A 22,977-nucleotide genomic window follows, 5' to 3' on the forward strand; every position below is an offset into this window, starting at 1 on the left:
AACTCGAATAGCAAGATGGCAACAGAGAGATAATACAGAAATTCGTCGATAGATGGCGCACGATTCGCTGAACGTTTCAAGCAGTAACATCGGCCGCCATGCCAAGTGGTTCAGTGCAAACATCATGATGTGGCATAATGTTGGAAGTTAGAGACGTATAGAAGCCGGTGACGGCTATTTTTCGTAATGTAAATTATAAATGCCTCTCTATCGTTCTTCGGAAGCATTGCGTAGTCGCTTAAAACGCATCGATTAGTGCGTTTGTTCGTTGTAGCTCGGTCGCTACTTCACGTATATTCCATCTCACGGATCCTAGTTTTTTGCTGAAGCAGCAAAACGATAAACACGGTATGATACATCACCAAACATCAGCTTAAATAGAATCTTTAGTTAATTTCATTGTTAAAAATCTGTTGAGGTTTACACATCGTTAAGACATGATAATAATAGTTAAAGCACTTACTGACATGTTGTGTTTACACGAGTGACGCACAGAAACAATGTCTTGTCTTTTTATGTACCCTCTTACGACGTTCCATGATTTGAATTTTCCGTCGCTGGTAAATGAAATTAACGTTTACAGGGTTACATATCTTTCAGAATATATCGAAAAAACTATATTTTGCTGGCTTCTTACTTGCAGACTTTTTCCATCTGATAACAACAGAGAACCAATAGTTGTTTTTGTCATTCAAGTTTAGCATTGATGCCTTTATGCCAAATAAAGAAATTTGTTACTTGAACTGTTGAAGATATAAGTTACTTCGTGATATGAGAATCACGATAAAGTTTTTAAACCATTCAAAACTTAGGTGACACTGTGCACAAAACTACTAAAGTTTGCTTAATATACGTTACAATATTTAACAAATCCGCTATTTGATGGAAATATTATTTAGTTCAAATGAAAATATGGTTGTCATCGGTTTTCAATTACTTAAACTGTTTGCCAATTCTGATATAAAACTTGTACTTGCAGATGATGGAACCAGGAGCTGTGCCAGAACTCGAGGAACTGACGCTATGCACGTTCTGCAAGCAGAAATTTAATGATTCTGACTTGTGCCCGAAGTTCCTAAGTTGCAAACACTACTTCTGCCTCAAATGTATCCAAACTGCACTGATGAAGGGGCGTGAGGTTTACTGTGTTCACTGCTGGAAACGAACTGAACTTGGCGAGCAGGGTGCGGATACTCTGCAGACATATGGTGCAGTCTTGACACTAACAAAGAATTTAACTGCCCTTAAGATTGGACCTGGTAGTGGCAGTAATGCTGTGGGTGGCAACAAGCCCCCAGACAAGGATCGCAAGGTAAGGAGACTTTACGAAGTAAGTTTACATAAATCAGCATGTCTTTCATAATTATGCTGCACAAGTACAGTTGTCATCAGCCATACGTTTCATGTGTTTTGTCTTTCAAAATATAGGTTCTTCCAAGTGAAAACTGTCACACACATGGAATGCCTCTTGCTCTCTGGTGCCACACATGTTGTGCTGCTATGTGTCGCGCGTGTGCCACACAGCAGGAACATCCTGGCCATCAAATAAAATCACAGGCTGAAGCGAAGGATCAGCTTGTTACTGAGGTACAGTAATTCTTTGAAATTTCAATAAGTAGACTTTACTGGTGTTTGTATGTGTGTGACTGAAATGGTCTTTTGTATGTAGGTGCACAATGAACTTCATGCTATGAGCAAGATGCTGGGTGAAATACAGCGTTTGGCAATGCAACAGCGTGACTTCTTGCTCAAGGTTTTGGAAGCATGTGTAACGCTGAAGACACATGTGGAAACAGATCTACAGTCAGGTTGGAGCCATGTACCAGAGGTGGCTGAAGCACGTGAAGCTTTAGCGAAGGCAAGAGGAGGCCTAGCTGCTGTAGACGGTCCTGCTGCAGCCCACGCACTGTACGCCTCGCTTGCACTCGAGAAGCAACGACTGCAGGGCAAGTACCACGAAATGTACCTACAATGTCAGCTCGACGACCTCATTGGGAATTCAGGTGTTGTGTTCGATTTTGGATTGCTGAAGCAGGCCTTGGCAGGCATTCACTCTGGCGAACCCCCTGCTGTTGTAGCTGGAGGACAGTCAGGACGACTCCCACCACAAGCACACCATGCCACAACTGCTCAGAATAACCCTATCCTATTCCTTGCTAATTATTGTATGTCGCAGCTGTACTCTCGCCATGTGTTAACAAAACAGCAGCAGCAGCAACAACAACAACAACAGCAGCAGCAACAACAACAACAGCAACAACAGCAGCAGCAGCAACAGCACCATTTACAGCAGAATGGAACTGTTGAGTACCACCCACATCACCCGCCAAATGCTACTGCCATGCCCCCACCGCATCACCTAGTTGCAGCTCCTCCGCAACACGTTATGGTAGCTGCACCTCCGCCCCAGCAGGCCGGGCCAGGGAAACCACCACCTGCTCTTCCCCCACATGCGCAACCTCCGCCACCACCTCCATATGCTCAAGATGGGGGAGTGGTAGCTGTCCAGGTCCAGTCACCGCCACAACCCGTTGTTCCGCTCAACGTTCGTAACCCGACTGGACCGTACCCTCTTTACTACTTTAACATTGATGTCAACGGGACTCCGCAAGGGCGTATTGTAATTGAGGTTCGTCCTGATGCTGCTCCAAAAATGGCGAAAAATTTTGGGGTACTTTGTACAGGGGAAATGGGTGTGAGTTACAAAGGTTGTGCTGTTTTCCAGTGCTGGGAAGGAGAGTCTGTAATTACTGGAGATTTTGAGCTCAACAATGGCAGAGGAGGGCGTTCTATTTTTGAGGACGGTTATTTTATGCCTGATGATACGAAATTCCCAGCTGTGCGGGGTGCTGTGGGAATGCGCCGTACACAAAAGCGTCATGACAACCTCGGGATGGTTGGATCACAGTTCCGGATCATCTTGCAGGAGATGAGAGGCTTCACGGGAATCTTTGGGCATGTTATTGAAGGTCTTGAACTTGTTGAAAAAATTTCCACATTTGGCGATCAGACGGGAAAGCCGACTAAAACCATTGTGATTACCAAGTGTGGAAAGTTGTAAGAAGAAAAAAAAATACTCGCAAATATTACGCTATTTTGAGTTGACCGGAGTCTAAAGCATATTGCCAATTATATGCAAAGAAGATCGAAAAACATATATGGGGTAGTCTGTCTTACGTGTGTAGTTTACATAAAGCTGACGCAGGGTGGGGGGTTTTATCCGTGATGAACGAATATAAATATATCCATATATATGTATACACACACACACATATATATACGTCTCAAAATCCAATCGCTACACATTTTGCAGCAAGTTGTTAAAAAAAAAAAGAAAAAAAATCTCAGCTATCTAAAGCTGAATTAGTTATTCTTTAGAGATACATCCACAGTAGGTGAATGTACAAAAAGTAGAAGTGGCAAGACTATTCTTATTTTGGGGAAGAGTATTTCTGTTGAATCTTTTCCTTTTTTTGTGTATAGAAGCTTTGCTTATGTTTGCCATACACTAGAGTTTTTTTGTTTGTTTTTGTTCAGTTTTTTCCTTTGAAAGGAAAGGGGGAAGGACTCTTCAGACTTCGTATGGTTGATCTCAAGTGTGGAATTATAAGGGCCTAAATAGGTAGAAAACTTAACGGCTAACTAAAGGGAGTGATAGGGAAGAGAGAGAGAGTGTGTGTGTGTGTGTGTGTGTGTGTGTGTGTGTGTGTGTGTGTGTGTGTGCGCGCGCGCATTTGAAAGAAGGCTTTTCTTTTCTTTTTTTGATTTGATTTCTTTTTTGAGTCGTATTCTTCCCTCCGATTCTTCGAAGATTTTTGGAAGTTCGAAACTATCGAAGCGTAAATGTACTCGCATTCATTCCTTCTCAGTAATCGTGATTCTGCCGAATAACTGTTCGTCCACCCGCAATCACTTTACCGGTGTCTGTTGAATTTCGAATGTAGAATAGATGAATATATTACATCAGGTGCATCTTTTTAATCGTTGCCTGGTAATCGTCGTTTCGAAATCGTTATCGTAAGCATTAGTTTATTTTTTAGATGAACAGAGAAAATGTACGATGGATCCATTTCGTATTACGTGTGTATTATACCTCTATTTCAGAACAACTGTAACAACGTCGTTTCTTTTAGATGGAATGCATAACTGCAGATGTATAGAATGTCCTCTGGGGATGTAAAGATAAGCATTGCCCTGTAATTGGATGAACAACTTTACCCTCAAGTTTTTCTCCAACAATTTGTTTTAGTTATAGTGAAAGACATTTGTAAGCTGAGATCTACAAATTGAAAAGTTATTTTTTCTCCTTTTTTACAATTTGCGGTGTTGCAATACGATACCACCTGTCAGTTTTCTGTTAAATTAGAAAATATATTTGTATGTTTAAAAGTTACATTATATTTAAAGTCCATGTTGACCTTTGACAACCATTTATCAAGTGTAAATTGTGCACAATAATGCCAATGCTGTCTGTCACTGCACGAAGGTTGCATAATGCGTAAGTTACATGTGACAGGAATTTTATTTATACAAGTGATGTTTGTTTTGGTAACTGGTTGTCAGGATAAAATTATCCAAAAATTACCATCAGAAAACCATCCTTATTTGTGCCTTATAATCTTAGCTGCAGAATGCTTCCCTAGTTTTATGACAGTGGTGTTAACTTTGTAGCTCATAGATAGATGAGTAACAAAGAAGGTAACAAAATGTATTGTTAAAATGTCATAAGAAACATCCTTGTTAAACGTCCAAAAATATAATTAACAAAGTATTATAAGTCTGTGTACCTAAGTGAAATCAAAGTATACAGAACGTGTTCCTGGCACTGTCGTAGTACTTAAATGTAGCTCGTCTCCTCAATTTTTTTTTTCCTCTCTCTCTCTCTCTGTGTATTCTTTGCAAAATCTATGTGGGCATGAGCTTCTAGTGCCATACTGTGCCATGAAGGCATGGAAGGAAAGAACACATTCCAGACCAAGCTGTCATGTCAAGGCAACACTATGCCATATCAAGTAACTGTGCAAGAAAAAGGCAGCGCTGTGCCAATTACATTGTTAAAGGAAACTCCCTATGAGGAACGTCATTGATCATCTTGCGATATCATTCATTGTTGCACTGAGAAAGTGCCTTAAAATTTTGTGATAAATCTCGTGTAGCTCCGTTCGATGGAAATACAAGCATAATGGGAAAACTGCTTGTTACTTTTTTTAAAAAATATTTGTTACCACCCACATTCCTATTTCCTCTCCTTCCCACTTCAACAATACAGAACATCATGGCACATTCTACTTAAACTTGTATGTAACTGGTGTGAAAAGCATGTTAAAGAGGAAAGGAAGAAAAATGTGACTGAAAAAATTGCTTTTTTGCTACACAAATATAGTGTCAGTTTAAAAGAACAACTCACATTTATAACACATCTGAAAATGTGTGGTTACAAGTTGTCTCCAAAGGCAGTGTGGGATGACTAACTCATACAAAGTTGTATTTCATGCAGAACACTTTTTTATTGCCAGAATGTGTACATCACTGATGGTGTATTCTTTTTAATATAAATGTGTTAGTAGGTAGTAGACCCCACACAATAGGTATATGTAGATGCAATTTCTTTTTTCTCCTCTCTAAGACATAAAAACCACAAATGCAATTTTCATACACACTTTTGTTACTTACATTGGTTTGCCCAGTTGTCACAAAATGACATTGCTTGTTACTTTCACAGATGACAAGTTTTTACGATTCCAAAAGTAACAGAGATACTGGGGGTTGGGGGTGAACTTGTGCTTAATTACAGAGGGGTCAGTTGATAAATCTCACAACAACTCAGCATGCTTGTATTTTCGTTTCCCTTGCAAATTTAGCTGTGGACATAAATCTTTTTAATTGCTCTACACTACAAGTAGAAAAGTGAACAGTCACACAGGAATTACTAATATAATGTAATCAGACAGATAAAAAATATACCATCAAGCATGACGGATGAAGATTTTTTATCAATCCAATTACATTTTCAAAAATTGAGCATTTTTGAGGATTTCCTAATATAGATTTTATAGTGACAGGTGAAACCGCATTTTCAGGAAATTTCATTTTTATAAGCAGTTTTTCTGAACTGGAAAAGGCAAAGGGGGAACTTTCCTTTAAAAAAGTATTTAAAACATTTAGGAGTTCTTGAGAACAGATTTGAAAATGACTGTCAGCAAACAGATATGGGTATTTATAAAATCTCACTGATACAAAAATTTCAATACTCAAAATCTTGAACTGAAAATGCCAGACAATGCACATACATTTATTTTCTCTGAGTATGATGGTAAATTAAGCAGCCAGCACTATATAACACAATGGCCTACTAAATATGCAGTTCATGTTATTGTACATTCGGATTTGGTCTTTATAAACTCTACAGTATAATACACTGCAATACGGGAAGGCTGCAGTGCTGCTCACTTCTGGACAAAATCCTTTTTCAGAAGTAGAAAACACACACACAAGCACCTGACAGTCGGATCCAGTACCCGGAAACACAGTGTATAAGAGAGAGAGAGAGAGAGAGAGAGAGAGAGAGAGAGTGTGTGTGTGTGTGTGTGTGTGTGTGTGTGTGTGTGTGTTTTTGTTCTAGCTTACGTTCATTTCAGCTACACTTCTACATGTATATACAAAACGCGATGAAGCAACTACATACTGGCATGACTAAATAGAAGTGAGCCTTTACACTATCTGCAATATGTGTTTTATTTTCACTGGATCTGTCATAGTTCTCCATTACTTGAAACGGCAACAAAACAGGTGTGTTGCAATTAATGAAAATAAATGTAACAATGAAGTTAAAAATTGTGTTTTGTTAGAAAAGAAAGTGAAAATTCTGTGAAAAGAAAGTAGTAGTATAGTGTGAAATTTGAATTTCTTACTGCATTAGCACATGAATATTTCTCACTATCAGTCTTGAAGAATTAGGCAGTGCAAAAAGTTACCAAAAGTTAATGTCTTCAGAAAGTGAAGGTGACAATTGAAAATTTCTGTAATTTCAAAGAGATTTGTGTAATAGCAATGAAAAAGAAAACAAGTATAAACACGCAACAAATGTGAGCTCTGCAAGAGTCAAACATGAGTCCTGCGTACTCAAGTTCATATTGTTGCCCACAAAGTCCTGAACATCATGTCCAACATGGTGAAGTGTGACGAGTTAGAATACACGACCTACAGTTGATGTCCAGAATATTGCCAGTATAACTTTGTTGTGAGAAGCAAAACCTGAAGGTAACAGTAGGATGATAAAGCATATTGTAAACAAGCCTCAGTCTGAGATGAACTGCTTGCATATTATTTTAATTTCCTGCTTTTGTATGGGTATAAAAAATACTTGGGTCTTCAGCCAGTTTTCTTCGCCAAATGCTTTTGAACGGTGTGTCACGGTCAGGGTAACAGCTGAAAACTGCTTTGGAACAGCAAGGTAATCTATCAAACTGATGGGTGCTCTGTATGTCCAGCAACAGTGACATAATGAGGAAGAGATACTGTAAAAGAAGTGACAGTAGATTGCTCCATGTGACATCAATAACGATCAAGAAGATATCTAACAACAGATTGCAACACTGACTACTGTACACACACACATTTAGGTCTCATTATGTATTGTGCCTGTCGAATGCCACGTCAAAGGTATATGTGTTTAGTTCCTAGACATCCAGATGGATAAGTCAAAAAAGTATTTATTCTACAAAGGTTTACAGAAAAAAAAATATTCTGTAAAGTTAGTAACTGAACATAATGAAGAAGCCCTTATGGTATTTGTGGCTAATAACGTGAATCAATTTATGATGACCGTGCAGTTCACAAATACAATAACAGAGTTACAAAATGTACGGAAAGTTCTGGTTGAGAATAACAAATAAAAGAGACGACTCACCAAAATGCAGAAGCACTGTGTCGTCGACAGATACACACACAAAAGGGAAAGAGCTTTACCTTGCTACCTTTCAGAATGGAATTCCTTTCTTAAGCTGTAGGAGAAACGTGTGCGCGCGCGCCCACACACGTGCACGCACTCCTGTCTCCTTACAGTGTGCTCATTCATTAAAGAGTTAAAATAATTTCTACATAGACTATGCATGTCTATCTAAGGTTCAGAATTAAGTTTTATACACTGATTGCCGTTAAAATTGTAGCACTATAAAGACAACATGCTACAAATGTCACATTTGCATCAAGTGCACTACATCCTTTCATATGTAACAACTAGAATTTCAGTGCAAGCATAGAAAGTAGACAGGAGTAATGCCACCTACATTTTGTGTATAGGGAAAGATTAGCACATTTATAATTCAGAAATCACATTTGGATGTTGTTTGTTTGTGAGAAGCTCGTGTGTGACAGAGAAATGCCTAAACATCCATTATGAAAGAAAGTTGTATACGTGGAGAGACCTGGAGACACTGGAAGATTTCAGATTGATTATATAATGGTAAGAATGAGATTTAAGTACCAGGTTTTAAATTGTAAGACATTTCCAGGGGCAGATGTGGACTCGGACCACAATTTATTGGTTATGCACTGCAGATTAATACTGAAGACACAGCAAAAAAGTAGGAATTTAAGGAATGTGACCCGCATAAATGAAAGAACCAGAGGTTGTAGAGAGTTTCAGAGGGAGCATTAGGTAACGATTGACAAGAACAGGCATAAGGAGTACAGCAGAAGAAGAATGGGTAGCTTTGAGAGATGAAATAGTGAAGGCAGCAGAGGATCAAGTAGGTAAAAAGACAAGGGCTAGTAGAAATCCTTGTGTAACACAAGAGATATTGAATTTAACTGATGAAAGGAAAAGTATAAAAAAGCAGTAAATGAAGGAGGCGAGGAGTAGTACTAACGTCTCAAAAATGAGATCGACAGGAAGCGCAAAATGGCAGAGTGCGAATGCTTAGAGGACAAATGTAAGGATGTAGAATGATATAACACTAGGGGTAAGATAGATACTGCGTACAGGAAAATTGAAGAGACCTTTGGAGAAAAGAGAACCACCTGTATGAATATCAAGAGCTCAAATGGAAAACCAGTCCTAAGCAAAGAAAGGAAGGCTGATGTACTTGAGGGCAATATTTTGGAAAGGGAAGGTGATGTAGATGAAGATGAGATGCGATATATGATACTGAGTCAAGGATTCGACAGAGCACTTGAAAAACCTAAGTCAAAATGAGGCCCCAGGAATAAACAACATTCTGTTACAACTACTGAAAGCCTTGGGAGAGCCAACCATGACAAAACTCTTCCATCTGGTGAGCAAGATGTTTGGGACACGTGAAATACCCTCAGACTTAAAGAAGAATATAATAATTCAATTTCAAAGAAAGCAGGTGTTGACAGGTGTGAAAATTACTGAATTATCAGTTATAAGTCATGGTTTAAATACTACAACGAATTCTTTACTGGTGAATGGAAAAACTGGTGGAAGCCGACCTCAGGGAAGATCAGTTTGGATTCCGTAGAAATATAGGAACATACAATACCGACCCTATGACTTATCTTAGAAGATAGGTTAGGGAAGGGCAAATCTATGTTTATAGCATTTGTAGACATAGAGAAAGCTTTTGACATTGTTGGCAGGAATACTCTCTTTCAAATTCTGAAGGTGGCAGCAAGGCTTAAAATCAGGAGGTGAAAGGCTCTTTACAATTTGTACAGAAGCAGATGGCAGTTATGAGTCAAGGGGCATGAAAGGGAAGCAGTGGTTGAGAAGGGAGTGAGACAAGGTTGCAGCCTATCCCCAATGCTATTCAATCTGTATATTGAGCAAGCAGTAATGGAAACAAAAGAAAAAAATTGGAGTAGGAATTAAAATGCAGGGAGAAGAAATAAAAACCATGAGGTTTGCCGATGACATTGTAATTCTGTCAGAGACAGCAAAGGACTCGGAAGAACAGTTGACCAGAACGGACAGTGTCTTGAGAGGAGGATATAAGATGAACATCAAAAAAAGCAAAATGGGGATAATGGAATGTAGTCGAATTAAGTCGGGTGATGCTGAGGGAATTAGATTAGGAAATGAGACACTTAAAGTAGTAAAGGAGTTTTGCTATTTGAGGATCAAAATAACTGATGAGGGTCAAAGTAGAGAGGATATAAAATGTAGACTGGTGATGGCAAGGAAAGCGTTTCTGAAGAAGAGAAATTTTCTTAACATCCAGTATAGATTCAAGTATCAAGAAGTATTTCCAGAAAGTTTTTGTATGGAGTGTAGCCATGTATGGAAGTGAAACATGGACGATAAATAGTTTAGACAAGAAGAGGATAGAAGCTTTTGAAATGTGATGCTACAGAAGAATGCTCAGATTAGATGGGTAGATCACGTAACTAATGAGGACGTACTGAATAAAACTGCAGAAAAGAGGAATTTGTGGCACAATGTGACTAGAACAAAGGATCAGTTGGTAGGACATGTTCCGAGGCTTCAAGGGATCACCAATTTAGTATTGGAGGAAAGCGTGGAGGGCAAAAATTGTAGAGGGAGGCCAAGAGCTGAATACACTAAGCAGATTCAGAAGGATGTAGGTTGTGTTATTTACTTGGAGATGATGCACAATATGGCTCCAGTAGCAGCAGCTATGCAATTCCGTACTGAACACATTCATAAGTTCCCCGTAAATGTACAGTATTGAGTTTTCTTTGTAGGATCAAATTAGGTTCATCACTTTCCTAAGCAATTTCACAGTTAACTTCACACACTTCATAAAAGAAACATACCACACTGAGAAACAAAGCATATAAGAATATATCACAACAATTATGTTACAAGACTGCGACTGTCGTCTGCACTGGTGCACACAACAGGAGGAGTGATCAACCTCATGTTCTAATTGGTTGTTGATATGCTAACTGTCCCATAAACATTGAGCTGTCAGTCAATTTGTTACTCCGATTCGGGTACAGCTTGTATCAGAATCCGACAGCATTAGGACCGTGGCGTATTGAGACTGCTGTTTATCATTCCACCATATTGATGCTCATGTTGGTTGGCATACTATGAATGTGATTTAAATATGGAACTGGTGGGTTCAGGAGGACCACATTCAACTTAATGCCATATCTCAACTGCCCTGTACAACTACTGCCGGAGGACAGGGTTATTGTTTGGTGGGCCATAGAGGATCCTATAGCCACTTCCCATGCACTGAGTACAGAAATGGAATTGTTAGCAGGAAGACAAGTATTCATGTGGACAGTGTGACAGCATCTGGAGCATCACAAGCTGTCAGCATTGTGATGGCTTCCCTCAACACGACAGCAGAGATACTCTCACAGTAGTGCACATAACGCCAACACTGAAGTTGCCTTTTCAGATGATTCTTGGCTCTGCATATAGAATCATAAGGAACATATCCCAGTGTGCAGGCTCAGGAAAACAAATGTTGCTCGATTGCATTCGTTGTCATCGTAAGGACACAGCACCTGATGTAATGCTGTGAGGTGCCATTGGCTCTCATTTGCACAGCTTGGAAATCAGGCATTATATTTATGGTGTTTTACGGCCAGTTGCTGTTTTCTCTTCACAGTCTCCATTAAATTGTCTTTCAGCACAATAATGCAAGACCACAGGCTGATCATACTGTTATGATAGAGAGGCTTTTTCACTTTTCCTAGCCACCACATTCTCATTCTCAAGATCTGTTATCCACTATAAAAATATTTTATCGTCAGTTGCTGAGAGACCGGGACACCACCAATCATTGACCATTACAATTGTTGTACTATTGACATGGATTTGGAGCAGCAGGGAATTGACATACCCAAATCTGTCATCTAAGTTCAGTTTGAATTGAAGCTCAGCCGAGAATCATTGTTGCTCTCTGAGGTGGCAGCTCTGTGCACTAAATTTCGCACTCTGCCTACCACCGAATCACCAACAAATTTAAGCATGTATTCTTCCCACTATTCTGTATATGCACAATAAGCAAAATTTCATCATTTGCTACACTTCCCAGTGCTGCAATTTTAATGACCACAATTATATTATGGCACAAAAGTCTACAATAGGATACCTGTAGACATCTAACAGAAAACAAAATCCTCAAAAATTTAAAAACCAAGTAAAATATGTCATACCTCATTGGCAACTTACAATTTTTCAAAGTAATTGGTCTCAGGGGCGTAAGCTCTGCATAATTCTAATGTCTGCAATAAACAGATCATGACTTTGCCAATATACAGAAAGCTGACAGTGGTCTATGTAAAGTCAAGTAAATGCTTTGTTTGCAGTATTAGATAAAACCAACAGCTGAATAGCAATCTCTATTTTCAAAGTAGCTGTTTTTATCCTAATCCACAAATGCTGGGCGATTCTGCGAAGCTGCTCATCTAGATATTTACTTAATCGTTTAAGGTATCATAATTCTGTTTTCACCCACATGAATCGTGAATAAGTCCTCACTAAATGACATATAGTCTCTTTTCATAGCTACAATAATTATGGAGGGGTTGGTACCACATTCATTTTTTTCCAATGGATCTATAATGATTTCTGTCGTTAGTAACATAGTTCTAGAAGCGTTGAATTCAATGGTGTTTCACTATTCAAAATATGATTAACAGTCAAAATATGATTAACAGTTTCAGTGAAATTACAATATTTAGATCTTACACTTTACCTGTTTTGAACTTGAAACCAATTACTATCATATGTAGAAGTTTGTACTGTTATGCGGAACTGCCACACCAGGCTGATGGGGTGCACCAGACTGACGCAGCTAGGGGATCTATTTGCAATGGAACAGTGGAGAAAGTTTAATTTAAATGTGATACCAATCACACTTGGCTACAGATGGTTGGACCAACACACCTACTGGAAGGCAAAGAATGTTGTATTTAATGATGAGTCACCAGTTAACTACCATAACAGTTCTGCTCGTTTCACTGAGACACTTGAAAGAAAGGTGCACATCAAAAACTGAATGGATTTGCCTGCATAACAGGGAATTAAGGTATGAAGATTTTTAAATAATAGCTTTGTGTTACGAGTTTAATGTCAAGATACATACTTGCATTGAAAAATTACACCAGCAACACCAATAAAAAAGAAATCACAAAATACTGTGGTCATAAACATGTCCTTAAAATCCCATTTACATCAAGTGTTTGAAATGCCCACAGTCTACTAGAGTACACATTTACAGTTGCTTGTGAAAGAACTCCAGGATTTATTTACAAGATTCCTTTAATATCATTCCAAATACTACAATGATGTAACGTTTTATAACCTTTTGGGTTGTCAGAATTTGTGCTTGGATTTCATCTTTGAATTTACCCCACAGAAGAAAGACCAGTGACATCAAGTTTGGCGAACTTGCAAGAGAACTGACAATGCCTTCTTGTCCTGTCCAGCACACAGGAAAAAGTTGGCTGAGCACTTTCCTGGCCACAATAATGTAGTCTTGGACACCCATCATACTGGTACCATGCACATCTTTCTCTAGGAAAGGGGGTAGCACTTTGGTAAGAACTTGTGCATTTCTTTTACCCATTAAGGTTTCTTCAATGAAATAAGGACCAATAACATAGTCTCCAATAACCCCACATCGAACGTTCTCATTCCACCCCCTCTGATGGTGATGTGCCTCAGCCAGTGTGGATCCTCAGAGTCTAATAACGCATATTGTTTACTTTCAGCTTTCCATTATTTGTAAAAAGTAACTTCACTCAGTAAAGAGATTCATCTGAAGAAAGAATGATGTATCAGAACTGAGCAACACATCTCCATGTGTCTTCTGTAATCGTGCCAGTTAATCTGCTGGTGAAGTGGTAAATGCTATGGATGGAAGCTGTTTGTGTGTAAAATGTGAAAAATGCTGGGCTGACTTATTCCAGAGGCACTTGTAATTTCTCTGGAGCAAACATGTAGATTATGAGTAACAGCTGTCAGAACCAGAAAATCAATTTCATTTGCTCCTCTCATTTATGAGTTGCTATTTATCCTCTGTGTTGTATTCCAGTGCCCTACCAATAATAATTTTTTTGCAAATTTGCTAAATTTTCATTGTTGTCAGGATATCTTTTTGTGTACAACTACATTGTTCTCTTCACATTTCTTATTCGCAGTTTCTCTTGGTTTGTGAAAGATAATATCCCCCCCCCCCCCCCCCCCCAAACTGACCACCACTCAACACGTCACAGACAGAATGAAAGATAAGATTTCCTCTCAGCCCTTTTTTCACCAATATTGTGGCACTGCCACATTCTGTTTCCTCCTTAACCAAAATGACATTTTCCCTATTGCACTATGAAATCATGAACGTCTGCATAAGACAGAAATTAATTTCATGTTCAAAACAGATAAACAGTTCTAAATATTGTAATAGTCCCGGAACTAGAAATCAGATTTTGAAGAGTGACATGCTTTTGAATTTGTGTCTTTCAGACATACAATACTCACAGCAGAAACTACTATAGTCCCACTTGAAAAAGCAAATTTAATGTTGATATCTCTGTTATCGATATAGCTGACAGATTATACGTTGTTTGGTGAGAAATTTTTTGCAATTCATCTAGGTGAAATTATGATATCTTAAATGGTTCTGGAAATATTTGAGATGAACAACATAACTGAATCACCCTTATAAAAATATAGAAGTAATTCCCATAATTGTTGCCACTACTTACAATTTGTTGTTAGAATACTTTACTGAAGTACCCGGGAGTGACTACTTCTGCCTGTTAATGTATAACTTGACACATTCCATATCCATGAAATCTGCCCTTCATAATATTTACATCTACACCATACTCCGCAAGCCACCAAACAGTGTATAGTGAAGCGTACTTCTGGTATCACTAACTATCCCCCCTTCCCTGTTCCATTTGCAAACCCCTTCCCTGTTCCATTTGGAAATGGCTCATGAGAAGAATGACTGTCAGTAGCCTCTACATTAGCTCCAATTTCTCGAATTTTCTTGTTGTGGTCATTCCATGAAATATGTTTGGCACGAAGTAATATGTTGTCTGACTGTTCCCAAAAGCACTCTCTCGAAATTTCAACAGTAAAACTCTCTGTGATGAACAATGCCTCTCTTGTCTGCCACTCAAGTTTGTTGAGCATCTCTGCAACACTGCCTTGCTGACCAAACGATCCCTTGATGACTTGATCGATCTTCTCTATCAGTCTGACCTGGTAAATGTTCCAGATTGATTAGATGATTATGGTGGTTACTGTTTCCAGCAGTTCGACATAAATTTTGTAATTGTTCAGTAGTGGATTGCTTTTCCTACATACGATGATATGTTACATTTATTTATGTTCAGACTCAAGTGCTAGTCCCTGCACCATTTATCAATCCCCTGTAGGTCGTCCTGTAAATCATTACTGTCTTCTTGTGTTGCTACTTTTTTTATAGCCCCTGCATCATCTGCGAACGGTCTTAAAGAGCTTGTGACACATTTTACTACATCATTTACATACATTGTAATCAGTGATGGTCCTTTCACACTTCCCAGGGGGCACCCCTAAAATAACTTTTACATCTGTCGATTTTGTTCCGTTAAGAGTGATGTGTTGCATTCTGTCTACAGGGGAGTCTTGAATCCAGTCGCAAATCTGATCTGATACTCAATAAGCTTGTATTTTTTCTGTCAAACACCTTCCTGAAGTCAAGGAACAAGGCATCAATGTGAGCACCATTGTCTACATCACTATCAATTCCATGGAGGAACAGAGTGAGCAGAGTTTCGTAAGATTTCTGTTTGCAAAATCAATGTTGATTTTTGTAGAGGAGAAAACACCATAATTCTTGAGTGTAAAACATATTCCATAATTCAACAACAGACTGACATTAACAATATAGATCTATAATTTGGTGCATTTCTCTTATGGCCTTCCTTGAAAACGGGAATGACCTGTGCTTTTTTTCGAGTCGCTAGGTACCTTCTGCTGCTCCAGTGATCTACGACAGATTGCTGCTAGAAGGAAGGCAAGTTCTTTAGCATAATTTCTGTAGAATATTATAGGTATCTCATCTGATTCTCATGCCTTTCCGTAACTAAGCGATTGCAGTTGATTTTCTATTCTGCTATTGATTATTTCAAAGTGCATACAATGATTGAAAGGAGAGACCATGTTATCATCTTAAGCAATGAAAAAAATTTGCAAGACAAAATTTAGTGTTTCGACCTGCTCTCTGTTATCTTCCATTTCGGTGCCAGTATGGTCACTGATTAAATAAACAGAGGATTTTGAATTGCTTACTGCTTTTACATAAGACCATAACCTCTTAGGTTTTTACTCAGATCGGTTGGAAAAATTTTACTTTCAAAGTCGTTGAATACCCCCTCTCATTGCTATCCTAAAGTTCATTTTTTTGTTCAGCTTTCGTTTGTCAGCTGGGGTTTTACTTCTTTTGAATCTGTGATGAAACTGTATTTCTTTAAGTCGCACTAACGAGGCTATTAAATCATGGTTTTTCTTTCCCACATGTTAAGGCCTTGCTCGGAACATACTTGTCTAAGACATATTGGTTGATGCTTTTGAATTTTTTCCATTTGTGCTCCACACATTCGTCCTCAGCACTGAATATTTGATGTAATATGATTTATGAATCATGACCCACCTCTACCTAACTGTGGGAGAATTGCACTATCTGATCAAAAGTATCCAAACACTCCTAAGGAGTATGGAGTTGACTGCTAGATGTCATGAGACGTACACCTGTACGAATAAAATGAGACGGGGAGTATTGTGTGGTCAGTAGAGAAGCAGTACAGCAAAACAGGTCAGTCAGGAGAGCTCAGTGACTTTGAATGTGGACTAGCCATTGGGTATCACCTGAGTAACAAATCTGTCAGGGACATTTCAACACTTCTGAAGCTGCACAAGTCAATTGTTGGTGATGCAACTGTGAAGTGAAAATACAAAGGAACAACCACAGCTAAACCAAGACCAGGCAGAACTCATGTACTGATGGACAGGTACCCTTGAGCACTGTGGAGGGTGGCTGTAAGAAGTCACATGAAATCAACAGAAGGAATCATTTGTGAGTTAAAAAGATTGTGCCATAATGCTTGAGCAGCTCTTCATAAGCCACATGTTTCTGTAGTTAGTGCTAACTGATGCTTGAGATAGTGTAAAGACTGTCACCACTGAACAGCGGATGACTGGAAATGAATGATTTAGAGTGATAAACCTTGTGGCAATTTGATGGAAGGGTTTGGGTTTGGCAAACACCTGGAGAATGTTACATATCATCATGTGTAGTTTCAACAGTGAAGCATGGAGGAGGCGGTGTTATGATATAGAGGTGTTTTTTTCATGGTTAGGTCGTGTTCTCATATTGTGCTTAAGAAAAAGATAAATGCAGAAAGGTATGAAAATATTTTGTGTACTGCATACAGTAGAGGAACTGTGGGAAGGCACTTATTTGTGGACAATAACATTCATGAAACAGACTGCCCTGCTCAGAATCCTGACCCGAACCAACTGGAACTTCTTTGGGATGACATAGAATGGCAACTTCACTCCAGACCAGACCTTCTCTGATTTCAGCTCTTGAGGAAGAATGACCTGCCCTTCCTCCACAGAAATTCAGACACTCACTGAAATGAATGTGTTCCCAGCAGAGTTCAAGCCATCATGAAGGCAAAGGTTGGACACCCCTCATATTAGTGTCCACTAACTGATGTTGGGGTATTTTGGATTAGATAGTGAAGGTGGATAAACACTCTACACGAATGGCAAGAGCATGATTGTGGATGGCTGGATGGGGTCTCATCTTCCTGAATGAGAGTGAAGTGATTTAATCATCATGTCACACTATTCACTCATTATTTGCCTGCATTAACTAAAGGAAACTAAAGTAAATCCAAAGCAGGGTGTCCAAAGGAGGATTTGATACCAGTGTCTCAACCTTTTTGCCACAGCACCGAGAAACAGGTGCTCAAAGAACTTTTGAAATTTTATTGCTATCTTCAGAGAGAGAGAAAAAGAGTATTATAAAAATCAAGAAATGAGTAAAACATTAGTGTTTTGAACTACACAGTTATCAATATAAACCTGAACTACTTTAATGAATCATAACATCTGAACTAATAATGGGAAACACATTTGCAGTTTTGAGAGATGATAAAACATAACTGGGAGATTACATTCATACATACAACTTACATACATACAACTTACATACATACAAAATCTTCATAGCAAAAGTTCGCAGTGCCCTACATCAGCACTGATGCACAACAGTACTCATTTCGTCATATTCTGCGACATTCTGTGAAGTGTCTCCTCACCAATGTTGCTTATTTTGTGTGTAATGGCGTCATGGAGTTGTGCAGTTGTCCATTGTCTAATCTTGTACACTGGGCTTTTAAGATACTTCCACAAGAAAAACTGTGGTACGGGAGGGTTAGGTCAGATGATCGAGCGGCTACAAATTTTTTGAGATTATTTAGTCACCAAAGAACTGGCTACAATAACAGGTTTGTTTGTGATGAATGAAGGTCAATTGTAAATAATGCAGCACAGGAAATAACGCAGAATGCCAAAAACTGCCAAGTACAGGTGTGGAATGAAGCCTGTCAATACCAACCACTGCTAGCAAGGGGAAAGGAGCAGGTTATGTAAAGAAACACCAATGACCACAGAAGATGCTTTGTAAATAAAAGCGAACACGTCTAGTGTAATTCTTTTTAATTATATTGCAGTCAGCTCAAGACCGATAACCTAGAATAACAACTGGTTACAACTTTCATGGACGCATTAAGACGTGTGACACATTTTTCCATCTTGTTCGATATAATTTTCTGTAAGTTCGACAACATCCATCTACTCCACAAGTGTACTGAAGATGCCCACGTAAACTGTAGTGTCTACAGTTGTATCAAGTGTCAGTTAGTCCGTCGGAGAGAGCGCATCACTAGTTCCTGCTACTATTAAGGCGAGTACACCGTCGTATTTTTATGAGCTTCAAACAGGAATTAGTGCAGTAATGGATAGGAACTGTGATTGTTGTGTACAGATGCGAGCTGAGCTGGTGACCCTTCGCTCACAGCTTCAGGCTGCGTTGGAATCCGTCACACAGCTTGAGGCTGCTGCCAATGTGCGTCACTGTGGGGGATCGGACGCGGGGATGTGAGGGACGTCGAGCACATCCCACGTGTTCTCCGATCAGTCCACTGCTGTGATCTCCCTGGGTACTGCCTGCACTGAGGTTGACCCCTCACCCGTGGTCGAGTGGGAGATCACTCCAAAGTCTGGCAGGCAGCGAAAAACTTTCCGTGGGGCCGATCGTAGGGCCTTCCCGGTTCGTTTGACGAACAGGTTTTGGGCACTATCTGTGGCTGACGATTTCTCTGAGCCGGATGCAGTCGTCCACCCCATTCCAGAGGAAGCTTCTTGGTCCGCAAGGTCTGGGCATTCACAGAGGGTGGGTTTGCTGGTAGTTGGGAGCTCCAACGTTAGGTGCATAATGGGGCCCCTTAGAAACATGGCAAGAAGGGGAAGGAAGCCAGTGTGCACTCTGTGTGCATTCCGAGGGGACTCATTCCGGATGTGGAAAGGGTGCTTCTGGATGCCATGAAGAGTACAGGGTGCAGCCAACTGCAGGTGGTGGCTCATGTCGGTACCAATGACGTGTGTCGCTTTGGATAGGAGCAGGTTCTGTCTGGTTTCGGGCAGCTAGCGGAAATGGTAAAGACTGCCGGTCTTGCTTCCGAGATTAAGGCAGAGCTCACCATCTGCAGCATCGTTGATAGAACCGACTGTGGTCCTTTGGTGCAGACCCAAGTGGGGGTCTGAATCAGAGGCTCAGGCGGTTCTGTGACCATGTAGGCTGAGATTCCTTGACTTGCGCCATCAGATGGTGGGTTTCTGGGTTCCGCTTAATAGGTCACGAGTCCACTACACAAAGGAGGCGGCTGCAGGGGTACCGGGGGCTCTGTGGAAGGGACTGTGCGGTTTTTTAGGTTAGAGGGTCTCAGGGAACCACAGAAGGGGCATCCGTCAGAAAATGGGCAGGTAAAACACAGTAAGGTAGTTGTAGAAACGATTGGTATTGTAGTTGTAAATTGTCATAACTGTGTTGGGAAAGAACCAGAGCTCCAAGCCCTAATAGAAGGCACTGAAGCTCAAATAGTTGTAGGTACAGAGAGCTGGATAAAGCCGGAAATAAGTTCAGCAGAAATTTTTTCAAACGATCTAACAGTGTTCAGAAAGGATAGATTAAATACAGTTGGTGGCGGAGTATTTATTGCTGTCAGAGGTAGTTTGCCTTGTAGCGAAATTGAAGTAGATAGTTCAGGTGAAGTAGTATGGGTAGAGGTTATACCTGAAAATCAGACTAAACTATTAATTGGATCATTTTACCGACCACCCCCCCCCCCCCCCCCCCTCCCGACTCGGAAGACATAGTTGCTGAACAGTTCAAAGAAAACTTGAGTCTCATTTCAGATAAGTACCCCGCTCATACAATTATAGTCGGTGGTGACTTCAATCTACCCTCAATATGCTGGAAAAATTATACGATTAAAGCAGGTGACAGGCATAAAACATCATCTGAAATTGTACCGAATGCTTTCTCAAAAAATTATTTTGAATAATTAGTTCATGAGCCCACTCAAAGCGTAAATGGTTGCGAAAAGCATACTTGACCTTTTAGCAACAAATAATCCTGGACAAATAGTGAGTGTCGTGATGAATACAGGAATTAGCGACCACAAGGCAGTTGCTGCTAGGCTATTTAAAAAAGCTGATAAAAATTCTCTTAATGCCTTTTTAAGAGACAGTATTCACTCCTTCCGATCTGATCATGTAAATGTAGAAAAGTTGTGGAATGTTTTCAAAGAAGAGATAGTATCAACAGCAATTGAGAGATATATACCACATAAATTAAAAAGTGATGGTACTGATCCCCCATGGTACACAAAACGGGTCAGATTGTTGTTGCAGAAGCAACGAAAAAAGCATGCCAAATTTAAAAGAACGCAAAATCCCCAAGATTGGCAAAGTTTTACAGAAGTTCGAAATATGGCGCTTACTTCAACGCGAGATGCTTTCAATAATTTCCACAACGAAATTCTGTCTCCAGATCTGGCAGAAAACCCAAAGAGAGTCTAATCATACATAAAGCACACCAGTTGCAAGACACAATCATTACCTTCACTGCGCGATAACAACAGTGAAGTCACTGATGAAAGTGCCACTAAAGCAGAGTTATTAAAAACGGTTTTCCGAAACTCCTTCACCAAAGAATACGAAGTAAATATTCCTGAATTCCAAACAAGAACAACTGCCAAGATGAGAAACATAGAAGTAGATATCCTCAGTGTAACAAGGCAGCTTAAATCACTTAATAAAGGCAAGGCCTCTGGTCCAGATTGTATACCAGTCAGGTTTCTCTCAGAGTATGCTGATAAAATAGCTCCTATTTAGCAATTATATACAACCACTCGCTCACAGAAAGATACGTACCTAAAGACTGGAAAATTGCTCAAGTCACACCAATACCCAAAAAGGGAAGTAGGAGTAATCCGCTGAATTACAGGCCTATATCACTAATGTCGATTTGCAATAGGGTTTTAGAACATATACTGTATTCGAACATTATGAAGTACCTTGAGGAAAACTATTTATTGACATACAGTCAGCACAGATTCAGAAAATATCGTTCCTGTGAAACACAACTAGCTCTTTATACTCATGAAGTAATAAATGCTATCAACAGAGGATGTCAAATTGATTCCATATTTTTAGATTTCCAGAAGGCTTTTGACAATGTTCCTCACAAGTGTCTTCTAATCAAACTGTGTGCCTACGGAGTATCGCCTCAGTTGTGCGACTGGATTTGTGATTTCCTGTCAAAAGGTCACAGTTCGTAGTAATAGACGGAAAGTCATCGAGTAAAACAGAAGTAATACACGGAGTTCCCCAAGGAAGTGTTATAGGCCCTCTATTGTTCCTGATCAATATTAACGACACAGGAGACAGTTTGAGTAGCCGTCTTAGATTGTTTGCAGAAGATTCTGTCATTTACCATCTTGTGAAGTCATCAGATGATCAAAACGACTTGCAAAAGATTTAGAAAAGATATCTGTATGGTGCGAAAAGTGCCAATTGACCCTGAATAAAGAAAAGTGTGAAGTTATTCACATGAGTACTAAAAGAAATCAGCTAAATTTCGATTACGCGATTAGTCACACAAATCTGAGGGCTGTAAATTCAACTAAATACTTAGGGATTACAATTACAAATAACCTAAATTGGAATGATCACATAGATAATATTGTGGGTAGAGCAAAACAAAGACTGTGATTCATTGGCAGAACACTTAGAAGGTGCAACAGGTCTACCAAAGAGACTGCTTACACTACGCTTGTCCGCCCTATTCTAGAGTACTGCTGTGCGGTGTGGGATCCGCATCAGGTGGGACTGATGCATGACATAAAAAAAGTACAAAGAAGGGCAGCTCGTTTTGTATTATCGTGAAATAGGGGAGATAGTGTCACAGACATGATACGTGAATTGGAGTGGCAATCAATCTACATCTACATGATTACTCTGCAATTCACATTTAAGTGCTTGGCAGAGGGTTCATCGAACCACAATCATACTATCTCTCTACCATTTCACTCGCGAACAGCGCGCAGGAAAAATGAACACCTAAACCTTTCTGTTCGAGCTCTGATTTCTCTCATATTATTTTGATGATCATTCCTACCTATGTAGGTTGGGCTCAACAAAATATTTTCGCATTCGGAAGAGAAAGTTGGTGACTGAAATTTCGTAAATAGATCTCGCCGTGATGAAAAACATCTTTGCTTTAATGACTTCCATCCCAACTCGCGTATCATATCTTCCACACTCTCTCCCCTATTACGTGATAATACAAAACGAGCTGCCCTTTTTTGCACCCTTTCGATGTCCTCCGTCAATCCCACCTGATAAGGATCCCACACTGCGCAGCAATATTCTAACAGAGGACGAACGAGTGTAGTGTAAGCTGTCTC

The 22,977-nt window shown here is 39.7% G+C and overlaps 2 protein-coding genes across 2 annotated transcripts in view; one reads left to right on the forward strand and one right to left on the reverse strand.

The window, feature by feature from the left end:
- LOC124596095 (nuclear protein localization protein 4 homolog) overlaps positions 1–22,977 on the reverse strand; it is a 254,438-nt gene that overhangs the window by 15,173 nt on the left and 216,288 nt on the right. The window lies entirely within an intron of this gene.
- Positions 66–5,191, forward strand: LOC124596096. Its single transcript, XM_047135093.1, has 4 exons — positions 66–348; positions 980–1,312; positions 1,429–1,587; positions 1,670–5,191. Exons 2-4 carry the CDS (start codon positions 980–982, stop codon positions 3,059–3,061), a joined length of 1,884 nt encoding a protein of 627 aa, XP_046991049.1. The 5' UTR covers positions 66–348; the 3' UTR covers positions 3,062–5,191.

This window comes from Schistocerca americana, chromosome 2 (assembly GCF_021461395.2).
Source record: "Schistocerca americana isolate TAMUIC-IGC-003095 chromosome 2, iqSchAmer2.1, whole genome shotgun sequence".
In the NCBI taxonomy this organism is placed as follows: Eukaryota; Metazoa; Arthropoda; class Insecta; order Orthoptera; family Acrididae; genus Schistocerca; species Schistocerca americana.

What these genes read in the sequence shown, in the direction of transcription:
- LOC124596096 (XM_047135093.1), top strand. Translation starts at nt 980, where the DNA reads ATGATGGAACCAGGAGCTGTGCCAGAACTCGAGGAACTGACGCTATGC. An exon ending in CCCCAGACAAGGATCGCAAG is followed by an intron (nt 1,313 to 1,428) that starts GTAAGGAGACTT and finishes TTCAAAATATAG; the next exon opens with GTTCTTCCAAGTGAAAACTG. An exon ending in AGGATCAGCTTGTTACTGAG is followed by an intron (nt 1,588 to 1,669) that starts GTACAGTAATTC and finishes TTTTGTATGTAG; the next exon opens with GTGCACAATGAACTTCATGC.